This window comes from Tenrec ecaudatus, chromosome 8 (assembly GCF_050624435.1).
Source record: "Tenrec ecaudatus isolate mTenEca1 chromosome 8, mTenEca1.hap1, whole genome shotgun sequence".
Taxonomy (NCBI): domain Eukaryota; kingdom Metazoa; phylum Chordata; class Mammalia; order Afrosoricida; family Tenrecidae; genus Tenrec; species Tenrec ecaudatus.
The window spans coordinates 145,144,086-145,166,897 of record NC_134537.1 but is presented as its reverse complement, the minus strand read 5'-3'; the positions used below and the strand labels follow the sequence as shown (position 1 = coordinate 145,166,897).

At 52.8% G+C, this 22,812-nt stretch overlaps 3 protein-coding genes across 5 annotated transcripts in view; 1 reads left to right on the top strand and 2 right to left on the bottom strand.

Moving 5' to 3' along the window:
* Positions 1-7,213: 7,213 nt before the first annotated feature.
* PTRHD1 (peptidyl-tRNA hydrolase domain containing 1) lies at positions 7,214-10,794 on the bottom strand. Its single transcript, XM_075557030.1, has 2 exons — positions 10,543-10,794; positions 7,214-7,539 (listed from the first exon to the last, which is right to left on the bottom strand). Exons 1-2 carry the CDS (start codon positions 10,792-10,794, stop codon positions 7,369-7,371), a joined length of 423 nt encoding a protein of 140 aa, XP_075413145.1. The 3' UTR covers positions 7,214-7,368.
* CENPO (centromere protein O) lies at positions 10,553-21,775 on the top strand. Of its 3 annotated transcripts, none has more exons than XM_075557027.1 (7): positions 10,553-10,738; positions 11,153-11,237; positions 14,031-14,200; positions 15,434-15,542; positions 16,338-16,597; positions 18,486-18,657; positions 20,638-21,775. In XM_075557027.1, the coding sequence occupies exons 2-7, from the start codon at positions 11,195-11,197 to the stop codon at positions 20,757-20,759; spliced, it is 876 nt and encodes a 291-aa protein (XP_075413142.1). In that variant the 5' UTR covers positions 10,553-10,738; positions 11,153-11,194; the 3' UTR covers positions 20,760-21,775. The 3 variants fall into 3 exon arrangements, with proteins under 3 accessions (XP_075413142.1, XP_075413141.1, XP_075413143.1); XM_075557026.1 differs by having other exon boundaries at positions 10,553-11,054; XM_075557028.1 differs by lacking the exons at positions 10,553-10,738; positions 11,153-11,237 and adding an exon at positions 11,245-12,221.
* The window catches only part of ADCY3 (adenylate cyclase 3), a 108,124-nt gene continuing 107,065 nt past the window's right edge, over positions 21,754-22,812 (bottom strand). Inside the window, exon 22 of the mRNA XM_075557025.1 lies at positions 21,754-22,638. Within this exon, the coding sequence (XP_075413140.1) occupies positions 22,456-22,638 (183 nt within the window). The 3' untranslated portion in view covers positions 21,754-22,455. The remainder of the gene's footprint in view (positions 22,639-22,812) is intronic.

The following is a 22,812-nucleotide window of genomic DNA, read 5'->3' as shown; positions in this document are numbered from 1 at the left end:
TCAGATGCACAAGAGAACACAGGGAGACCGGGCAGGAGCAGCGCGGGGGAAGGCGTGGGGGGGGGGGGTGCCTGCGCGAAATTGGAAATCTCAGAAAATCCAGATCCTGCGACAGAGCGGAGCAGAGGCGGGGAATCTGCATCAAGGGATCACGAATAACAAAGTGAACCAGGCAACATGTCCTCCCCACAAAGGCGATAGACGGGGCCCTCATCCCATTCAGCGCACGATCTATGACATGGGAGCAAATGTCTGAGAGACATTTCTTTTAAAATAAAAGAGGCAATTGGACTGGTCTAACTCACACCCAAACTGGACAAGGACGGACCAGAGGGGAGATGGCAGCTTAGAGTGGCGCCTGTACAGAGCACCGAAGAAGGGAGCAGACGTAAAACAGAAACCCAATCCAACGGCGCGCCGCCCACGATTCGGATGCATGCTGCTGGTGAAGAAGGACTATTTTCCTCCACTTCTGTGAGGGCTGACATGAGTCAACACCGGGGAGGTGAGCGGATTTGAATGACTGAAGGGTGATTGAAAACTCTAGACTCTCTGTACTCGGCGCTCTCCCCCACCCGCGTCCAAGTGGAGTTTATTCCAGGAGCAAACCTGTTCAGTATGTGAGGTCCAGCCATGCAATGATGGTCCAGCCTCAGAATCCTCACCTTCCCTACAGGAGACCTGGGAGTGAACGGGCCCGTGCATTCAGTTGCAGCTGACCCTTGGCTGTCAGTAGAGGTGTGCTATTGCCAGGATGAGGAACAGGATAAGGCAGATGCGGAAGAAAGGCTCGGTGATCAATTTCTAAAAACATCAGTCGGGGAGACCCCATGGACCACAACAATCTGGTCTCTCATTGGGCACGGGTCACCGTATAAGAAGGGGACTTTTTTTTTTTTGGCAACAGCTCCTCATTTTCCTCCTCCCTCCCCACTTCCCACCCCCTCATGAGCCCTGGATAATTTGTAAGTTATTATTTTGTCATATCTTGCCCTGTCTGACGTCTCCCTTCACCCACTTTTCTGTTGTCTGTCCCCCAGGGAGGAGGTAAGATGTAAATCATTGTAATCGGTTTCCCTTTCCAACCCACCCTTTACCCTCCCAGTATCGCCACTCACACCGCGGGTCCTGAGGGGATCATCTGTCCTGGATTCCCTGTGCTTCCAGTTCCTATCTGTACCAGTTTACATCCTCTGGGCTAGCCACATTTGTAAGGTAGAATTGGGATCATGATAGTGGGGGAGTGAGGGGGAAAGAAGCATTTAGGAACTATAGGAAAGTTGTATGTTTCATCATTGCTATATCGCACCCTGACTAGCTGTCTCCTCCCCAAGACCCTTCTGTAAGGGGATGTCCAGTGGCCTACAAATGGGCTTTGGGTTTCCACTCTGCACTACCCCCCCCCCCACCAATTCACTATGATAAGAATTTTTGTTCTAATGATGCCTGATACATGATCCCGTCGACACCTCGTGATCGCACAGGCTGGTGTGCTTCTTCCATGTGGGCTTTGTTGCTTCTGAGCTAGATGGCTGCTTGTTTACCTTCAAGCCTTTACGACCCCAGATACTATATCCTTTGATAGCCGGGCACCATCAGCTTTCTTTGCCACATAAGAAGGGGATTTTCTTAATCTAATAGAGTATTTGCCAGAACCCACAGCAAGCAGTGCCGGTCTTAAAGCACTCTCATTAAGCAGCAAGTCAAGGATACTTGGTCACACTTTTCTTATTGCTCTAGAAGTCTTCGCCCACGTGACAAGATGAGACAAGAAATGAGCGGTATACGGACTCCATGGAAAGAGACTCGGTTGTCTAAATAGATAATCCAAGAGAATCGATGGACAAACCATTACAACTAGTAAAAGAGGGCAGTAAGACTCCTGGATGCAAGATCAACACACAACACTCAACAGAATTCTATTAATCACGGACGACCCATGACAAGCGCCCCTCTCCCCATCATGACCTTTAAACTAAAGGCGGTTTCAGGAATCAAAAAGAACAGATAAGAGCACTATATTTTGAGGAGCAAAACCCAATCCCAAGGGAACACCACTCAGAACTGAGCTGGGCTCCCAGAAAAGCGGTGTTGAACAACAAAAGCCTGTGAAAGTATCCCCATGCCCCTCAGCGAACACACGTTTCCAATTGAGCCAGGCTTCCATGAAAAACCCCAACCAAAATCTGCCCAAGGAATTGCTCCTGTTTGCTCCCCCTGAAAAACAGAGCTTGCCTTCACCTCTGACTAGCTCTGGGTTCAGGGGGAGAGTTTCATTTTAAAGAGAGAAAGAGACTTTTAAAGCAGCAGCAGACCCTGGGGCCAGCAGCACAGCCGTGTCAGCATCACCCAGGAGCTCATTAGGTGGGCTCATTCACCCCAGACTTGTGGACTCTGGGTCTCAATGGCAATGTCCCAGCAATGTACTCACACACAATTAGGTTTGAAAGTTATATAGGTTAACCCTCTCAACTCTTGAATCCTTAGTCTAGACTCCCATCTAATTGCTGCCTTTCAGCTGTGACAACAGTGAATGACCGCCACCCCTGTCCACATTCCAGGCCTTCTGAACAAGTGAGTTATGCGGAGTAGACTTAATCCATAAGCTCTTCTTGGCTGTGATCTTTATGACAACAGATCACCAGGCCTTTCTTCCTCGACACCACTGCCTGTTAGCAGATGATGGTGAACTGATTGCGCCCTCTAGTGCTTGCATCAGGTATCATTTAGATTGGGCCTTTTAAGAATTAAAAGGTCCGAGGCTGGGGGGATGACTGTGCAGTCTTGACCTAGTAGAGTTGAGCTGAGTCTCGTTCTTTGGCGCTCATCACCCGGCTTGCTCCACCTGTACCATCAGGAGGCACAGCCATATGATTTCTGGTTGAGGTGTTCCGGCCATAGCATCACAGTTTTGTCCCTTGAATTTTTCCCACCTCCCTGTGTTCCAGCTATCCTTCTTGGTTTCAGCAACTGCCATGGGCCCATCGCCAGGCCAGTCTTCCTCTTGTGCCATTCATGTGGTGGGGTTAGTGGCCGTCCACCTGCAGTGACCCTCTGTACGGCAGAAACCACGCATGGCCCTGGTCCAGCCCCACCATCGTTCTGTGTAAGTGCATGGTGGCAGCCGCTGCGTCAGTTTGTCATTGTCCAGGGCCTTCCTCTCTTTCACTGCCCCTCCATGTCACTCAGCGGGCCGCCCGTCTCCAGTGGCTGCTCTTTCCTGCGACACGTGCAAAGTTCCTGAGATGGCGTCTCCCCGTCCTTGCTTCTAAGGACTGTACTTCTTCCAAGACGGACTTGTTTGTTCTCTTGGCAGCCCAGGTTACTCACACTGTCTTCAAAAACCTCCCATGGAGTAGCTGGTGGATTTGAACTGCTGACCATGCAATTAGCAGCCCTATACCACCAGGCATGACTGACGCCCAGTGTTGAGGGACGAGGGCTGCTTCATGCCCACCCTTGAAGGTTTGAATGAACCCAGGGAGGTTGAATGAAGCGTGGATTTGGGGGTGGGGCTCGCCGTTTGTCCACGTTTCTGTTAGGTGGAGCGCACCCAGCAGAGTTCAATAGCGTGAATATGCGGGGTTTGCCCACCTCTTCTCCAGGTGCCCACAGGAGGCAGGAAGTGTGGTTGATCTTTGCCCTGTGCGTTCACACTCTCCCTCCAAAAAAGCCCAAACTTGCTGCCAATGGAATTGCTCGTGCCCCTCCGGGACATGGTGGAATTACCCGTGTGGGCTTCCAAGACGGTGACTTTTTATAAGGAGCAACCGGTGGTACCGACCTGCTGCGATTAGCACCCAGCTCCTCTCCACTACATCCCAGGGCCCCTCAGCACCCTTGCCCTCCGGACAAGGTGTTCGCAAACCCAGGGGACTTGGCACGTGGCTGGCCAGCCCACTCACTCCCAAGAAAAGTGACTTTTTGTTTTTCCCATCTGTCCTGTGTCTTTCTCAAGAACTTCCGTTCAGAACTTGGGTTCTACTTGCCCAAGCTCCCCCCCCCCGCCCCCCCCCCCCCCCGCCAACACACACACACTTACAATTCAGCCCGAGGCCAGCACCTAGAGCCTCTCCGTCTCCACTTGATCTTTAAGGCAGTGAGGCTTGGGCGATGGGGGCCGCCCGTTTTCCCAGGCCAATATCTCCCCTGGGCTCTCGGGCAGGGAGCTGGAAGGCGGCACCTGGCACCTGGGAAGCAGCCTGGCCAGGGAGCACCGCAAAACCCGCGGCTCGCTCTGCTCCTCCCTCCTGGCACTGGAGACCTGGTGACCTGGGCGCGCATCCGTTCAGAAACTCCATTTTGTCAGCTCCTCCGGTGATAATGGGGCCCTCGGGGATTGAGTCACTAAACTCACAGTCGCGGGAGGCTGATTTATAACCCAAAATGTCAATTAACCAATTTATAATGGAAGCCACAGCACCGCAGCGCCTGAACTACGCGTGACCCCTTTTCATGCCGTGCCTTAACGAGGTGGCTGGAAAAACCCCAAATTCTTAAGCAGGTGGGGAGAAGCGGGCAGGAAAAGCCGGTCCTGTCACCGGCTCTGAGGACCCTGGCCGAGCCCAGGGTGCTCTGATCAGTCTGCAGCACAAGTGGCCAGGCTTCACCAACTGGCCCGAGCCCGCTGCTCACTGGAGCAAGCTCTCGGCTTTTCATTGCGACGAATTCCTTTCCAGGGTGCAGGGCTTCCTGGGGGGCTCCCAGCACAATCGGGGAATTGCTCTATGGGCGATGATACCCTTTTCTGTCACCTCGGTCAGATGGAGTGTACTTGTTCATCATCTGGCCTCATCTCTCCTGCCGGCCCTACAGGATGGGACAGAACGGCTCCTGTGTCACAGAATGTCCCCAGGGCCAGGCTATCGCCCTCCACCCAGACTCTGCCCACTAGGCATATGAGTACTCCCTGTTGTAACGTATAGGACTGATCCTAAGCGGCCACACGGGCTTACCATTTCAAAGTCTTCTAGACCGGCTATCTAAGGGCGTTGCTTCTACCTTATGCAAACTTTGATGAAACAGAACTAGCAACGTGTGGTGGTGTAGCGCGTGGGGCTTGCGGTCCTCGTCGACAGCAGTTCGCACACCAGCAGCGTCTCTGGAGACAGACTGAGCTTTCAACTCCCGCCCAGTTCCCGTCTCAGAAACCCATGGACTCGCTGTGAGTGGGCACAGGCTCCAGGGGCTTATCCTCTGTCTGGGTCTGCACCCTCTCGAGGGCACTGTGTACGGTAAGACCTTTTCAACCCTTCCCCCAAAGCATTCCACCCCCTTCGATTTAGACCAGCGGTTCTCAACCTGTGGGTCTCCACCCCTCTGGGGGGTTGAACGACTCTTGGATCGGCGTCACCCGATACAGAACATAGCAAAATGACAGTGATGAAGTAGCTACGAAAATAATTTTATGGTTGGGGGTCACCACATGAAGAACTGTGTGGTAGGGTCGCATTAGGAAGACTGAGAAACACTGATTTATACCATGTCAAAAGGGCCCAAATTTGTTCGTTTCCAATGTTCTTAGAATTTGGGAAACAAAAAGGAGTCTGCTTGGGCACGATCAGGGCCGTGGGAAGGTGGGGTAATGTCTCTCAACAAGCCCTTGCAGAACAAGCCCTTGCCATCTTAACAGGACCGGTAGGTACTTTGTAGTGGTGGGAAGAAAACTTCCTCGGTACAAGTTTCCTGGCTTTTTCCTCAGTGTGGTTTTCCCTTCTCTTAAAACTTACCATGATCGCCTCCCACTGCCCACCCCGCTCATGATTATCTTCTGTCCTGTGCGAAAATCGATCGAGAAGATCCCTTTGCAGTCCCACAAAACAGCCACCAGAACCTTCTGAGCTGCCCTCTGGGAGCTGGATTCATCCTTAAAATGAACGAACTAGCTCCTGAGCTAGCGTAAACACTTGCCCGGTCAGAAACACTGTCCTGTCCTGTGGGGCCGCATTTCCATACACTGTTGCAAAGCGTAAGTGATTTGGGGCGGTGTCTACTTGAGTTTGGTCCAAGATTTGATGTCAGCCTGACCTCAACATCACTTTTTGTGCCCCCATGCCAGTGTCCTTTCTTGAAAGGCACGCTGAGGAGGCGCGTGCATTACCGAGAGAACTGCTTTGCAGCCATCCCCCGATGGCGGAGATGTATGTTAGCCTGTCCTGTTTGGAATGAACCCAGGCACGTTTGAACTGCACCCACGGGAGCGATACGTTTGATTTCCCCTCGTAGCATCCCCAGAACGTCGACTCAGTAAGTCTGGGCTGGGTTCCAAGAGTTTGCATTTCCAACAAGTTCCCAGTGATGCTGAGGCTGCTGGTCTACGGTCCATGCTTTTAGGATGACCAGTCTAGTTCACGGGAGATGAGGCTTTCTACTCCTGCAAAGAGTTACTCTCGGAAACCCATAGGGGGCAGTTCTGCCCTGTCCTACAGGGTCACTGTGAGCCGGAATTGACTCGATGGCTGTGAGTGAGTCTAGTTCAAATGACAGATTTTGGTTGACACGAGGGATCTGCTCCTTCCCGCCACTGCCCTTGCTCTCCAGGAGAGTCAGTCAGCACGTGTGCTCAGCTGGAAGTCTGCTGTGGGCGCTCAGGCCTGCACGATAGGGATTTGCCCGAGCTGCTCTGTGCCCGCGGTGTGCCAGCCCTCATGTGTCCTTGGCGTCCTCACCGTGATTTGGCACAGATGAAACATGGAAACAAACAAGGACATCGCCCCGATGGACTTGAGTGGCAACAGCAGGGGTGCAGGATGGTTCTGGGAAGAAAAGGAAGGAGGCCCAGCTTCCCTGACAGGGAGCTCTCTGAGGGGAAGCACTGCACTCCTGATGCTTCTGTTCCAGCACCAAGTGTCCGGGGGCTGTGGGGGGTTTGTACATACAAATGTGGTATCTCGTTGAACTGCACAGCAGCCCTGGAAAGCCCGGCTGTAGCAATGGGCGAAGTGGGCATCAGGAAAGTTGGGTGACTTGCCCAAGTTCACCATTTTCATGCCAACAATGGATGGGTCTCTATGGGAGAAAGTCACGCTGGGAGGTATGCACGCCTTAGACAGTCAGCTGTTTGGGATATGAGGGCAACATTTACCCCAGGACAAATCATGGCCACGGGGAGAGCTGGGGGCCCCTGTGTAAGAATCTAACCAAGATGTCCAGTTAGGCGATGAACCATGAACTTATCACCGACTTCCCCCATCTGCACGGAAAGAGGCAGACCTTGGTAATAACACCTTTAATAGGAGTAATTGTGACCCTCTAGACACTGTCATAACTTAACGGGAAGAGTGAGCTGGCCCTGAGAGTCCATGGCACTCAGGGGTGGGTGGCATGCTGTTTCGGAGTCCAGCCGACCAAAGCCCCGGATGGCAGCAGTCACCTGAATAACCGAAACTTCTTCAAGAGCTGGCTCACTTCTTCCTTGGGGTAGGGCCGCAGTGCGATGCACGTGGCGATGTTCTCCGGCTGCTCCAGCCACAGCGTGTGGTCCACGCTCTTCTCTTGTAGGGTCTTCGCCAGCTCCTGCAGGGTGTTCTCATCCGGGGCCTACAGGGAGCAGAGCACAGTGCAAACAAAGGGCGCATCCCCTTAACTGAAAGCAGAGGAATGGCTTCACCAACGGAGCAATAGCACCATCCTTAGCTCCTGGCTCTCACGGAAGCTGCCTCGGGGCGGTGGTGGTATGTTCGTGGTGGATGGGGAGATGGTCGTGGGCTTAGGGTTCCTGTGTATAGTATGGATATCGGCCTCTTCCTCTCTAAGATGGTAAATGAGCTGTCAGTCATTACTCTCCTTACTTTACGGTTCTCTCATAGCCAGAAGAGGTGTCGCTGGCGCCTGGGTTAACCCTTGGGTTGCTACCCACATGAGGGAGATTTGGGAGGGACCTGTGGGCGCCGCAGAACCCTGGAGAGTAGCTCTACCCTGTCCTGCGGCACTGCCCTGTGTACGAGGCTCCATGGCTGTGGGTGCCAGGTGTGTCGGGCAGAGCTGTCATTACCACCCAATGACATCAACGCTTCCCTGCCACGCAGCTTCACCCGCACGCCCCTGATATGCACACACTCTTGTTTCCCCTGCTGCTGGGGGTTTGATCGTTGCTCATTTGGTCAGCTTTCCTAACGTGTGTGAGAATGAAGAGGTCACTAAAGGAAAAGGAGAAGAATCAGAAACGCACTAACATTGATGGAACTGAGAACATCGCAACTCAATGCAGAAAGGTTTTACAATTGGGTTGTTAGTATCCGTATAACCTAGGAATACATGTCAGTACCTTACATCTCTATTGATTGCATATTATTCTCTGAGTCAACAGATGATAAGCAGGACTCGGGCCCCTGCGCGGTCTGGGATGGGAGCAGGTCCAGGAGGGCTTGAGTGACAGGAGTCACACATGGCATAGGGCAGCGGCGGCAACAAAGCACTGGAGGCCTTTGGACCTGCTGGCATCTAAACCCTTCTCGACCAGCACCAGCGATCTCGGACGATCCTGACTCAGTGACCCCGCCCGTGTCAGACAAGAACTGTGCTCCACAGGGCTGTCGAGGTCTCATTTGTCAGAAGTGCACTGTCAGGTCTTTCTTTCCCCGCGCCTCTCAGTGGTGTCGACCCTTGGCATTGGCAGTTAAGAAGCGCTACCCTTTACACCACCTAAAGACTCAGCAAAAAGCTTATCGCTACTTTTTAAAGGGCATCACTGATTGAAAAGGCTGTACTGCAGGAGAGAGATGGGGAGTTACAGGCTCAGAACCCCCCAGGGGCAATTCTACCCAAGGTGGCAGTGAGTGAGTGGCACTGATTTATACCATCAGGTGAGGCTGTTGGGCAAGTGTTGGACTGCTAACCACAAGGTTGGCAGTTCATACCCACCAGCCACTCCAGAGGAGATAGATGAGGCTGTCTGCTCCCATCAAGATTTATGGCCTCAGAAACCTACAGAGGCTCACTCTGCGACAGAAAGGACTCCAGAGCAGTGGGTCTGATTTTGGTTTGGTCTGGTATTTCTAGTGCTTAGGTCAAGCTCCAGTAGGGATGTTAACCTTATTTTAAAATGATCTGGCACCATATCCGGGTGCTGGATTTCACCAGCCCTACTCCATGGCATTGGGAACCCTGGGTCCCTTCTGGTCACTTTTGAAAGCGGGGGCTATTTCCTGGAAGTCTTTTTTTTTTTTTATTTCAACTTTTTGTTATGACATGGACGGTTTATCCAGGAGATGATGTTTTACACTCAACGATTCACACACATTCTGATCCAGCCCATCCAGTGCCGTCTCCCCAGTGGATTATCCCTGATCCCCCTTCCTCCGTTTCCCATTTCCCCACCTCCTTCTTTCCTTACCCTCTGTCCTGGGGTAGATGCTGCCCTTTGAGTCTGAAATGGCTGAGTCTTCTAGCAGGGAGGTGAGGTCAGTTCTAAACCTGAAGGGCAACTCAGGGTCATAATTCTGAGGGTCCCTCCAATCTCTGTCGGACCAAGTTGTATCATTTTCCTTCCCCTTTATGCAAGACCCTCTAATACAGTGGTTCTCAACCTTCCTAATTCTGTGACCCTCTCTCATTGCTACTTCATGACTATCATTTTGCTAGTTATGAATCATCATGCAAATATCTGATATGCAGGATGTATTTTCATTGTTACAAGTTGTACATAATTAAAGCAGTGATTAATCACAAAACAATGTAATTATATATTGTGAGATATTTATGTGTTTTCCGACGGTCTTAAGTGACCCCTGTGAAAAGGGTTGAGGCTCTAATGGGATCCTTTCAGAGGAGTTGTGTGTGTACGTAGTCATCTAGTTTTGGGGTCTCAGGGTTGTGAGACTAGTGGTTTCTGTGTCTTTCCATTGTCACTACTTCTTTCCTCCGGATGGGGAGAGACCAACAGTTGTACCTTAAATGGCTGCTCATAAGCTTTTAAAACTCCGGCTCTACTCACCAAAGTAGGATGTAGAGCACTTTCTTTATGAATGTTCTCGGTGTTCCAAAGACTCTGGCCCTGATCCCCCAGGCCCAGGGACCCATTTCCTCAGTGGTGGGTTCTGTCTAAGTTTTGCCATCTTTGCCCCCTGTAGGCTCCAACCGATCCATGGATATACTTGCAGCTGTAGTACACACTGCATGCAAATATCCTGTTAGACCCGTAGAAGCATCCACGTTCCCTTCCACACCAGGCGGGCCTGCGTGTCTGTGCACGATCCCCACTGATGCAGGGTGCGTGCATAACTATCTGACTCGCCGGGCCTTCCCTTTGGCAGGTCTTTAAGACGCCCTCCGATAGCTAGGTCGCCCTCCGCCAGCCTCAGTCCGCAACCCATCTCCCGCGTCCTGTGACGTCAGGGAGGTGCAGTGCAATATTAAAACCCGACGCGGTGTCCGCGCTTCACACAGGGCAGGAGCCCAGGGCAGTAAGCCACTTAAACCACAGCTACCGTTCCGAAATCCGGGGACACACCCAGCACACGCAGTTAAACTCCGGGACCCGGCAGCACACCCACTTCCGGCCCGGCTCCCCGCCCCTCCCCCGCAGGGGTGGGTCTCACTCACCTCGAGGACCACCTTGCGCATGCGCCCTAGCTCCCCGAGGTAGGCCGCCGTGTGCGGGTGGTCGCGGTGGAGATGCAGGGCCGCGGTGGCTGCGTGACACGCCTGCGCCACCAAGGCGCCCACGGGCCAGGAGAACGGAGCCTGCGCTAGATCTTTCCGTAGTACCAAGTACTGTACCAGGAACTGCGGCTCTGCGGTAGGGGCCGCCATCTTCCCGACCGACGGGGAGGCTGGGCTCACTCCGCGGTGCATTCTGGGATCGGGGAGGCCTTCTGAGCGCCGCCATGTTCCTGTACGGCGGAAGCACAAAGCACGCCGGAAGCGCAAAGGACGCCGGGCTGGTTTCGAAGGCGAGGAAGGCGGGAACTGATAACCTGCCCTGGCTCCGCTTTAAACCAAGAAGTAAAAGCTTCAGTGACGGACAAGCCCGGCTGGAAGCCTGGACAGAGGGGGTGCTCGCGGCAGGAGTGCGCTGAACTAGACTCGGGCACATCTGACGCAGACCCGGGCAGGTGGGGGAAGGGGCGTCCCAGGTGGACTGACTGGTGTGTGCCCTGCAAGTCTGAGCACGACTCAGTGCGAGGTGTTTTTGTTTTTGTTTTGCCATCAGGGAAAATAGGCCCTGCTCGCCGGTGCAGCTTCATAGGACGCGATGGAGGCAGCGCACACTGGTCCAGAGGGCGAGGCCGCAGGAGGTATTCCAAGGGGCCCCTCCCCATTGAGAAACACCCCACTCTCCACTTCCCCATGGCCCCACCCCCTCCCGGGCTGAGAGAGCCCTCTCCTCCTATAATCGGCCTGTTTGGGCGCCAAATGGCCAAAAGGCACTAACATTGACGACCCAAGGGCCCGGCAGCCAAGATTATGGGACAAAGTATTTCTCAGCCGCTGCCCTCTTTTAAGCCGGCAGCTTCATGACCTGCTCAATTGGAATTCCGTCAGTTCCTGGATCCTTGATGCTTGGACTTCTTCCTTCAGTACCTTGATTCAACCTCTTTAAAAGGTTGAAGGTCGACAGCTCTTTTTGGTACAGTGAATGTATCCCCTCCATTGCCCTTTGCAACCCAGTCCCCACCAGTGATCAGGAGAGAAATGGGGTAACATAGTCTGAGATTCCTGAGAAAGCCCCGGGGGTGAGGGGTTGGGGCTTTAATGAGTAATGATAGGACATAGCAGTCGTACAGCTGGTGTGGCTCTGCTTCTCCTTGACCCCACACGAGTTTATTCCTGGATTATCAACCAACCAGCCAGGAGAGAGGACAGGTTTTGTTAATTTCCCTTGGCAAAGCTTTTTGACTGTCCTGAGATAAGAAAAGTCAATTAAGGTTTTTGCACAAGGAAGGGCTCTTTCAAAGGTTCACGCAATGCTTCCTCAAACAACTGGAACTAGAAATGCACGGTGCCCACCCGTCCCTTTGCCAGGCACACACCCTGAAGACGTGAGATCAGAATGCTGCACACCGTGTTCATCCCAGCAGTGCTTACCGATGGAAGCAACTCAAATGGCCACCTGTGGAAGAATGGATTCATAAACTCTGGTGCACACAGTGGGATTCCATGCACTGCTGAACACCAGGGATGAAACTAAAGTACCTCACGGCTTGAAGGATTTGAAGCACGTTGTGCCGAATGAAGGCAGTCTGCTACAAAAGGACAACTACTGCAAGAGACCACCAAAGGTGGGAGGGAAACGGCAGGCAGGAGAAGCCCAAGGCTGGAGGCTGGGGGGTTCGGCAGGTGTTGACGTGGGGGACTGGGAAGCTTGTACTCTACCAGAGGGAGGTAGTAGAACAAGGGAGGGCAGGGCAAGCTCTAGGGAGGTTTGTTAAGTGTTTAAGTAGGAGACAAAAATCAATGAACTACTATGGAAACCCCATCTAATAGATAATAATTTGGGTTCTTTTTTCAACTCCACGAAAAATGTATTTATGAAAAATTGTTTTTTGCACCAAAATACACTTGTACTTCCTTGCTCTAACATGTTTGACGAGGATCTAGTCTGAGGAACTGAGAAAGATCAGACCTAGGCTTGAGAAGAGCCCCTCTCAGAGCAACGTGAATTTTGCCAAAACTGAAGCGAGAACCAACATCAAATTTATGGTGAATCTTGGGTGGAAGAATGTTGAACTCACTGAGGCCTTATGAAAAGTTTCTGACAGTGCCCCCAAAGAACTCAGTATTTTACAAATAGAGAAACTGCTTGAAGAAGGGAGGGGACGACGTTGAAGATGAACCCCCCAGTGATGACCACATTAATTTGCTGGGAAGAAGTGAATCTTGTGTATGCTCTAATTGAGGAGGGCCAGTGATGAACAGAAATAGTAGCCAATACCATAGCCGTCTAAATTGGGAGCTTATATAACTGACTGGAAAAGTGACAGTTGACAAACTTGCAGCTTGATGGGCACCAAAACTATTGTGCCCAGATCAGCTGCAGCCAAAGCAGAGCTCTCGGTGGAAATTGTAAACAAGATCCCGAAGCCATTCTCGGATAAAGGAGTGAGATTAAACATGGCGTTTCTAGTAGGATCCTGAAGACAGCACCATCACAATGCTGACTCCCGAGGTTGGAGTGGTTCAAAGTGGGAAATGACTGGTCACGTGCATAGGCCGTGGCAAGCGGTTTTTTTTTTTTTTTGGATGCTCTGGGCAGTTGTGCTTGTTGGCTCTCTAGAGGGCCAATGAATGATAACGTCATGCTGTGCGAGTTTGAGGAAGTAGCCTAATCGTTAGCTGAAACAAGGCCAGAGAAGGCTTCGCCAGAGAGCCACCTAACCCAGGGTGCTCCTGCTTCCCCTCTGTCCTGGGGAGCGTCTTGGCTGGCCATCATCAGGCATCTACCGTACAATACTGACTCTGTCTGCCATTTTGTTTTCGAGTCTTTAAAAATCTTTCATGGGCACCCATTTCTCTAGTTAATAGACTGAATTGACATGGTTAGATTTTTAAGACTTGGTTCTTGAGGGGATAACTGGCTTACAAACTTGTCTTGAACTTGGAGCTTATGTGGAGAGAGTTCATCTTTTATTTCTATCTCAGTTCCACTTCTCCTTGAGTATTTTGGAGCCCCGCCATATTAGTATGCCCTTAGGGACCTTACAACACAGGTGCTATGTCTGCATGAGAGGCCCCATTGACTCCCATCCAATAGCTGGAAGGACAGAAGCTCATGAGGGGGATTCTGTCTGAGCTGCCCTGACATCGTGGAATCATCCTTTTGTATAGTGGAGATGTGCCTTCACAATAAGCTGAAGGAACCCCTGTTGGATCTGTGTGCAGAGACCTAACATGCTGTATTGGACAGGGCCCTCCCAATCAAGGACATTTTGTCTCTCGTGATCAGTCTGGTTGCTGATCATAAGTTTCGGTTGTCAGCTCCTGTGGTTTCATCATCCAGGAATTGTCATTCCATAGCTGGCCAGAAGGTCACCCTTTGCCCTCCCTGAAATCCCTGGCCTCTGGTGAAGTCCCCTCTCCACTTTCCATAGGTGTCTTAGCTCATTTGGAAAGACTAGAGATTCAGATGCACAGGTCTCAGGAACACCGGGAAGAGCCACCGCAAGCAGAGGTGGAGGATGACACTCTGGAGGCCAAGGTCCAGAAGCTGAGAGTTCTGCGCGACCAGCTGAGGGCTGAAGTGAAGCGCCGGCAGGCCAACGTGAGTAGAAGGTGGCTGGGAGGTAGGTTTCTCCATGGTTCTCGCCTCTGATCCTGGTGGCGTTCAGGCCCTTGAATGATCCACCCAGCATCCAAGCCCGGACCTTCCACTGGATTTCTCACTCTGAAGAGGCGGCTGACACTGCTTAGCGTTTCAATCTTCAGTTCCCGTGGTCTCGGTGCCGTCACAGACAGTTTAGGAACTGTCAGATGCCAGGAGGCAGGTCACCTAGAATGCTGGGTTCCCTGTCCTGCGGGCTCCTGGACCGAGGAAAGGCTGCTTTGGTGACCTGGGCCTCTGATTTTTGTCTCCCGACAGTGGGACCCTACGTCCGAGGCTCAGCTTCCTATGAGGCCATCAGCCTTAGAAACACATCAGCAAGCTCCCCGTGGGGAAGAACTCTAGGGAAGGGCCACTGACTCCACCACAGGGGCCCTGGCGCCGCCTCTGCCCAGGGCATTCTGGTTGGGCTCTCTCACCACCTGACCGTTTTCTGCCCTCTTGCTTGTTTGGATATTTGGTTTGGGCCTTGTCACTAGCTTGTGTGTTCTGGGGGCGGGGTCACTCTGATACAATCTTGTCTCACAGCTGGAAGCTTACATCTGAAAGTCAGTATTTTCCATCCTGACACTTGACACCTTGCACTCTGTGACCCAAACCAGCTGTCCCAGCCTTGATCTTTACAACTGTTTCCCTCAGCCTCAGCCTCGCTGCCAGGGAGCGAATCCTGCTGACTTGCAGCCACCCTGTGGGTGCCCGGGACTGTAAATGTTGATGGGAGTAGAAAGCCCGTCCTTCTCCCAAGGAGCCGCTGCTGGTTTCGAGCCGCTCATCCTAATCTTGATTCAAATCGCTCCTTTCTCCTCTGAAAACAGGCCTTCCCACCAAAGGCCGACTGGTGCTTCAGGCTGCAGCTTCTGCCTGGTTCCTTGCACTGTGCTTCACAGTGGGCGATGTTAACCACAAGGTCAGCGGGTTGAACCCACTACCTGCTCCGTGGGTGAAAGATGCAGCTGGCCGCTCCCATAAAGACTCGAAGTCTCTGAAACCCCCAGGGCAGTGCTCCCCTGCCCTCTAGGGTCCCGATGAGTCAGGGTGGCCTCTAGGGCGGCCAGGACAGCGGCGGCTGGCCGCCCAGAGCATTTCTGTATATGCAGTTGCACAACAGCCGTCGTGTGCGCTGGGCAGGGGTGGGACTCCCGGGACACAATCTGGTTTGCCGCCTTCTTGCAGGTGGAAGCCAGTCTAGAACCTGACCAAGCCCTGGAGGCGAGCAAGCAAGAAGATTTAGAGGCAAAACGGGAAAACTTGAAAGCCCTTCTGCAGGCATATTGGTTTACAGGTATTGGCTTTTCCTGCCTGGCCTGACTCACACTGGGGGTCGGTCTCTCTTTCTCTCTCTCTCTTTCTCTTCCCTCCTCCCTCCTCTCTCTCTCTCTTTCTCTCTCTCTCTCTTCCCTCCTCCCTCCTCTCTCTCTTTCTCTCTCTCTCTCTCTCTCTCTCTTCCCTCCTCCCTCCTCCCTCCTCCCTCTTTTCTCTCTCTCTCTCTCTCTCTCTCTCAGTGACTGCTGGTTGTACTGTTGATCTTGGACTCATTCCACAAATATTATTTTGTTCCCTGCCCCGCCCCCTGGCACACACTCACAAAGCTTGCGTGCTATTTGTAGGCACAGTTGCACATCCCAGCTGAGTCTGTAGAGCAGAAGACCGGCTGGCAGCTGGCTTAGACTGCTGATTTAAGCGGTCTGTCCTGTGCCAGAGGCTCCACTAGAACTTCCTCTACTGCTGACCGGCTCCATGCCACTGGGCACTTCCACAATGAAATCGGGAATTTATTCGCCTATCTCTGCCACAAGAGGATTATGGGAAGAATTGAGGGCTGTTGTAGATTATCTAATACTTCTTTTTAAAAAAGAGTAAATTGACAACTCCAAAGTTTCGTCCGTAGTTTGGGCTTTAGAGGGGTCATTGTGTTTTGTTTTTCTAGGATTCTGTGATTTGGATGACTCCGCTCCCAGAGTGGGGCAGGGTCCAGGGGAAGTGAGCCTCTGAGCGCGTCCTGCATGCACTGGGCCCTGCTGGGGTCAGGGGCGGATAACATGGGATCTGCTGAGTAGAGCCATCTTGTTCATCCCAGGGCTCAGCGGGAAGCTGACCAGCCGCGGGGTCTGCATCTGCATCAACACTGCCTTTGAGGGCCACCTCCTGGAGTCCTATTTTGTGGACCTGGTTATACAGAAGCCAGTTCAGATCCATCACCACTCAGTTCCGGCCTTCATCCCCCTCCAGGAGCTCGCTGCTAAGTACTTACAGACTGACATTCAGCACTTCCTCTTCAGTCTCTGCGAATACCTGAATGCCTACGCGGGGAGGAAGTACCAGGCGGATCGGCTTCAGGTATCTGGCTGGAATCCTACTTTGCTCATTGTATGGGCCAAGGATAAGCATAGAAGGAAAACCATTCCCCATCCCCTACCGCCCCTGCTCCCAGGACCTTTCTGGTATTTGAGATGTTGCACAACTCTGAGCCAGACGTCAGGCCATTCTTCTAGTGCTTGTTTCTCACCTCCCTCTTCTTACCTTTGCGTCTCCGTGGTGTGCGTGGAAGCGGGTGTGGTTGACGGGTGGCTTCGCTCCCAAAGGCTACCTCCTTGAAGCCTTCCTGCCCCACACCAACTCCTGGAGTGCCGTGGCTAAACCATTGATCTCTTTCCTCCTTGAACCCGCATCGTCTTGCTGTGCAGGTAGACATAGCAGTCCATGTAGGCACCTGGCGGAGGACGAGGCTGCTTTCTGTGCCAAGATCCTGGGAGCCATTCTGCCCTGCAGGGCCGCTCTGAGTCAGACTGCCTTGGCGGCACTTGGGTTCGTTTTTTCAGGATCTCCTGTTTAATAGTTTTCCACGCCAGTCGTTCCGTGGCAATGGGTGCATTCTTTCTCAACGCTGGAACATGCTCGTTTCCATTCCCTTTCCATTTATCTACGTTCCTGCCCCCTCAACACGCGCCCCTTTGCTTTGAAGGAAGTGTTGACTGACTGCGCTCACATGAGGGGTTTTTAAAGGAATGTAGCACTTCTGTGGGACCCCTTATTTTCTAAGCCAGTTTCTTCTCCCGGTTCAGTGTGACCTTGGGCTGGTTTGGGTTCCAGATTGAAGAGGATCTCAGGGCCACGGTCCTACGGAATTGGCAAGTCGCACCAGTCCTGTAGTTGGTGGAGTTTTGTTAGGAATTTCAGGTACCATATTTTCTCCCATTTTATCAGTCTTAGGGCCTGTACAGTTACTGTATTTTTAAGTCAGCAAGGATTCATCGATTACAGAGTTACTATGTGTCATGGGCCTTACCGAATCAGGAAGAAGAATGGTTTTTGAAATAGCACGGAGGATTGTGTTTTCTGGACACTGGTTCACCTTCTGAGGGTTGCCAAACGAGAGCCGGGCTGGTGCGACCAAAGGGAGCAGGGAGTTGATGGCCCCGTCCGCTCAGCATGTCCACACCCTGTGCATGTGGCCGGACTTGGAGGCTCCCAGTTTTTAGTTAGATTAAACTTACGTAACTTGGCGGGATATGTGAATGCCTGCACCCCGGCCAACTGAGCATTTACTGAGTAATTGCTTCCTGCAGGCCTTCCCTGAGTCCTCCTTCTTGGGAAGGGCCAGCAAGTCGGTTCCGACCCATAGCAACCCTTTGCGCGGCAGAACAAAACACTGCCCGGTCTTGTGCCCCTCACAATGGTCCCTTTGTTGCAGCCACGGTGTCTGCCCCCCTCTTGGAGGGAGGGCCTTCCTCTCTTTCACTGCCCCCTCCCCACTTTACCAAGCATGAGGTCTCCCTCCAGGGACTGATCTCTTGACAACCTGTCCAAAGTACATAGGATGAAGCCTCGCCATCCTTGCCTCGAAGGAGCATTCTTGCCTCTGCTTCTTCCAGCACAGACGAGTTTGTCCTTCGAGCAGTCCCTGGTACTTTCAGTATTCTTCTCCAGCCCCACAGTGCAAGCCCACCCGTTCTCCGTCACCTCCTTCATTCCGTGTCCCGGTTGCCCATGCATGGGAGGGAATGAAACATACCATGGCTTGGGTATTTGGCCAGATTGTTCATTGTTACAGACCCCTTCTCTCCCCCCTCCCCCCAGGCCTTTCTCTGCCCCTGACTTAGTCTCTGGGATGTAATGAGTGGCTGGACCTGTTGGTGTCCCTGTCTGGTGGTGGGCGGCATGTCTTGAATACCACGTTTCTCGGGAGTGGTAGTAGTCATGTTTGTCTGGAACTCTCCTCCCTCAGAGCGACTTTGCCTCCTTTCTGGCTGGGCCCCTGCAGAGAAACCCACAGTGCAACCTGCTCTCGTTCACATACACAGCGGAGCCGGCGGGCCGGTCCTTCCCGTTCTGCGCCCGGCTGTTGTATAAGGACCTCACAGTAAGTCTTCCGACAGATGTCGCCGTCACCTACCAAGGTAAGAGGAGGATGCCCCAGCAGGGAGGGCAGTGACTGACGCTGACTGAAACGGGGAGAAACAGGCATTGGACACCTAGCAGGCTGCTCGAGACTAGTTGTTCTGATTAGGTACCAGAGCTGTTCTCAAGGAAAAAGGGGTTTCCTTGTTTCTGCTCCTCTTCCCTCCGTCAACAGTAAGCACAATTAGGTTGGGTTTCTTCCTCCTCGGCCCCACCCAACTCTGCCACCGGTCCTTCTGCTTGAGACCTGCCCTTGGGTGCAGAGCCCCCTGGAGGACAGTCAGGAGGCCCCTGTGAGCAGTGGGGCCTGCAGAAAGTTCATGGGGAAAGTCTGATCTTTTTGCCTCATTTCCTCATGAACTTTTTGCAGCCCCCCCCCCTGTAGAGGGAGGACAAGTCTGTGTACAAGGGGGTACCCCCTAGAAAACGGAAAAAACCTCCGCTGGGCAGAACTTTTGTAGTACGCATTTTTCCTGCTAGGCGAGCAATGAACAGCTGGCTCTGAGTTAGTGCACCCAGTGGTGTCGCCTGGGAAGGTTCTCTCTGGTCACAGTGAATTTTTCTGTAAAAGCAGTTTCCCTAGAACCTCATTTCTCGATGGCCAATTTAAGAGCACGGCATTTGGCTGTGAAATTTTGTTTCCTGCTGAGGGAGAAATACCATAGAAACTGTTGTGATGTTGAACACAACTAACAGCACTTTGGGAAAAACTCAAGTGCACGAGTGGTTTTCTCATTTCAAAAAAGGAGAAAATGTACTTCATTCTGGACCTCTGTCAACTTCTGAAGAGGTGAACATATCGACGAAATCTGTGCACTTGCGCTCCACGACCAACGAGGGACCATGGAAGAGGGGGAAGTTATCTGGACTGTCCCGGAGCTCAGTGCAGCGGGCTTGAACAGAAGACTGGGGAATGAGAACGGTTGCTGCAAAATGTGTGCCTCGCCTTCTGACTGGTCAGCAGAGTGCCGAGTGGAAACACGCGGCGCTTGAGAGAACAGCTCCGAAGTGACCCAGACGTTTTCCAAGGTCATTGCTGGTGATGAGACGTGGTGCTGTTCTTTTGACTCCGAGAGCAAACATCAAGCCAGTGGAAGGCGCCATCGTCACCTCGCCCCCCAAAAGCTCGTCAAGTGAAACTAAAGATAAAGACGATGCTCATTTGTTTTTTTGATGTGAGGGGGATAGTGCACTTGGAGTTTGCTCCACCAGGTCAGACTGTTAATCAAGCTTTCTATAGAGGTTCTGAAAGGATTGCCTATAACAGTGTGTGACAAAAAAGGCTGGACTTGTGGCAGACGGGACTGGATTTGCCAGACCTCGCTCTGTGTGACTTCATTTTATTTCTATGAATGAAGATGGACATGAAAGGGGCAGTAATTTGACAACGAAGAGGTAAAAAAACAAAACCGAAGGTGGTGCTGTGAGCCATCTAAACAGAGGAGTTTGAAAAATGGTTCCAAGAATGGAATCGCAGATTTGACAAATGCATTCAGTGTAATGGAGAGTACGTTGAAGGTGATAAGGTTGCTTTGTAAAAACAAACAAACCACAAACGTAAAAACGTCGCTTTGGAAAAAAATTTCTGTTTTTTGGGGGGGTGCCCCCTCCTACACTTAGCTCTCTGCAGGGTAAGTGGACATTGTCAGAGCTGGCCAGTACCGGGGTTGTTATAAACGCCCACATAGCTTGTGGGGGGAATTCCGGGTTTCTGTGGGGGGGGGGTACCCCCTTATAACACTTAGCTCTCTGGCGGGTAAGTGGACATTGCAAGCATGCAAGCACCTGTGTTGGTTATAAATGCCGCCTGGTAATGGACTGTTGGCAGGCTAAAGCAGGTGAGGTGTTTTCAGGAGGAAGACCTTGTGGTCTGTTGCCGGTTTCCCTTCGTAAGTCCCGTCTCAAAACCACCTGGGTCCGGACATAAGTGCTGTGCTTACTCCCCAGCCGCCCCGGCTGAGACAGGCTTTCCTCCTCAGGGACAGATGCGCTGTCCACCTCCCGGGAAGAACAGCGAGTCTCCCATGAGCGGCTCTTTCGGACGGAGTCGCTGCAGAAGGTGTTCGCTTCTTTCGCAAGAGGAGAGCAGCTGGTCTTTTGAAACGCTGGTTTCTTGGAGAGCCTTGCAAAGTGGGAGCAGAAAATGCCGTGGCCGCCATGGCGGTGAGAGACCGCCCTCTTCCCCGGGATGACGCCCGCAGGGCTGAGTGTTCGAACCTGCCTCCGAGGGCCGTGCTCCAGCTGTGTGAGCACTTACTGTTCTTCTGAGATGTTATTTAAGCGACGTTTTCGATGAGACTCACAGTGGTTTGTGGGGAATGGAGGGCACTGTGAGAGGGAAGGTGTGTCCTTCAACCGAACAGTGTGTCTGACTGCTGTGGACGTTTTAGGCAGCTTGGGCTCCATTTCCTGGGACTTTTGGAAGGAAGTTCTTGACGGGAGGTGACCTGCACAGAGGGAGGGTCATCTTTGGCTTGGAGCAGGGCATTGTGGGCGGTTGCTATGGGAAGGGTAGTGTGGAGAGACTGATGTTGGGGTGCTGTCTCTGGTGTCCTGAAACATTGTGGAAGAGAGCGGAGTGTGGTGAAGTCAGCTATGAAGGAATATGCCCACCCAAACAAACCCCAGTCCTCCTTGTCTGGGAGCAGACCCTGCCCCCTCCCCACCCCTGCAGACCCCAGCCTGTGGCCGTGTGGTTTCGGCCCCGTCTCCTTGGCTGTATAATGGACCAGTTTCCCCTGTGACCATGGACCTGGGAGTAGTTGGCGTTTTTGCCCCTGGCTTAGGAGAGTATGTGGAGGGACAGTTCACAGACGAGAGCACGTGTTTCTGATGGACCATTTCTAGTCTTTGCTCAAGTGTCCTTGTGGTACTGTCCCCAGTCCCCACGCTGTGTTCCTGCCTGGCTCTAACCGGTCACTTAGGGGCCTGGCGCTCCGATCAGAGAGGTCAGTGTGGGCCAGTGGAGCCTAAAGGGCGGGCTCCTGGCTCAGGCTCCTGCCCCAGGCTCCTGCCCCAGGCACGTGGTGGGGGGCCCAGGGTACGACGCGGTCTCCCCGGTTAGGGGTGTGCACACACTTCCAGGATGACCACAGTCAAGTTGAATAAAGCTTTTAATAAAACAGTCTTTGTTTTTTTTAATCCACACCTGTAAGTTCCCTTTTAAAGCAGTAGCAAAGGCGACTGTAGCAGAGCTCAGAGGCAAGGCAATATCGGAAAGTGTTTTCAACAGAAAGTTAAAAATATAAATGTAGAAGATCTGTGTATATATTTTTTTTCTCTCAGAAATAAATCCCCCTCCCACCAGGTCAAAGGAAATATTGCACTTTCTGCTCTCAGGACTAAGGTGACGGGTTCTGGAAGAACCTTTCAAGATTATCAGGAACGGCGGGACTAGGGCCATGTAACCTAACGCGGACCCCAAGGCAGTCCCCACTGGGGCTCTTCAGAGAGAGAGAGGGAGAGAGAGAGCACTGCTTCTCGTGGACACCTGCCGCCCGGCTGTGTGGCCCTCCCTCTGGGCCACGTCTGACAAGGACCAACCAACTGCTCGGTGGCCAGGGCCCTCTGGGGAAGGTGCTGGCTGGAGCGGGTTCTGGGCAGGTACCCTGGGGACAGGGGACTGCCCTTGGAGCTCTCGTCCTCTCAGAGAGGAAGGCTTGGGGAGGTGGTTAACCCTAAGTCTATGGGAATGTGTGCTTCAACAATGTGGGGATGTCGGGACTCTGTCCTTTCCCAAGACTTCTCTGGTTCCAAGAGAAACCCTCCGGGGGTGGGCCTTGGTGGGCCAGAGCCCCTCAGGGGTTATCCACCACCTGGTGGGGCAGTGTGACCACGGGGCCGTGTGAGAAGGCGGCGGGCTTGTCGCGCCCCTTCAGGAAAAAGGTGAGCAGCTCGCCTTTTCCCTTGACAAAGATGGGGCCCCGCCGCACGAAGCGGAAGCCGTACTCCCGCAGGATGGTCTGGGTCTCTTCCACCACCTAGAGGAGAGCGGAGAGCGGGGTCAGGGTGAGCCAAGGCCGAGAACTGGCCCCACTGACACCAAAATGCCCACAACTCCCAGGGCCCAGCCTGCACTGGGCCACAGTGCCTGGGCCCCCCAGGGTGGGGACAGCAGGTCCCAGGGGAGTGCACTCTGGGCCTGCCGCTCTTCA

Excerpts from the sequence above, each read along its gene's own strand:
- PTRHD1 (XM_075557030.1), bottom strand. The coding sequence starts at position 10,794 with ATGCACCGCGGAGTGAGCCCAGCCTCCCCGTCGGTCGGGAAGATGGCG. Across the intron at positions 7,540-10,542 it reads TGCGCAAGGTGGTCCTCGAG|GCCCCGGATGAGAACACCCT; the intron begins GTGAGTGAGACC and ends TGCTCCCTGTAG.
- CENPO (XM_075557027.1), top strand. The coding sequence starts at position 11,195 with ATGGAGGCAGCGCACACTGGTCCAGAGGGCGAGGCCGCAGGAG. Across the intron at positions 11,238-14,030 it reads AGAGGGCGAGGCCGCAGGAG|GTGTCTTAGCTCATTTGGAA; the intron begins GTATTCCAAGGG and ends CACTTTCCATAG. Across the intron at positions 18,658-20,637 it reads TGTCGCCGTCACCTACCAAG|GGACAGATGCGCTGTCCACC; the intron begins GTAAGAGGAGGA and ends TTTCCTCCTCAG.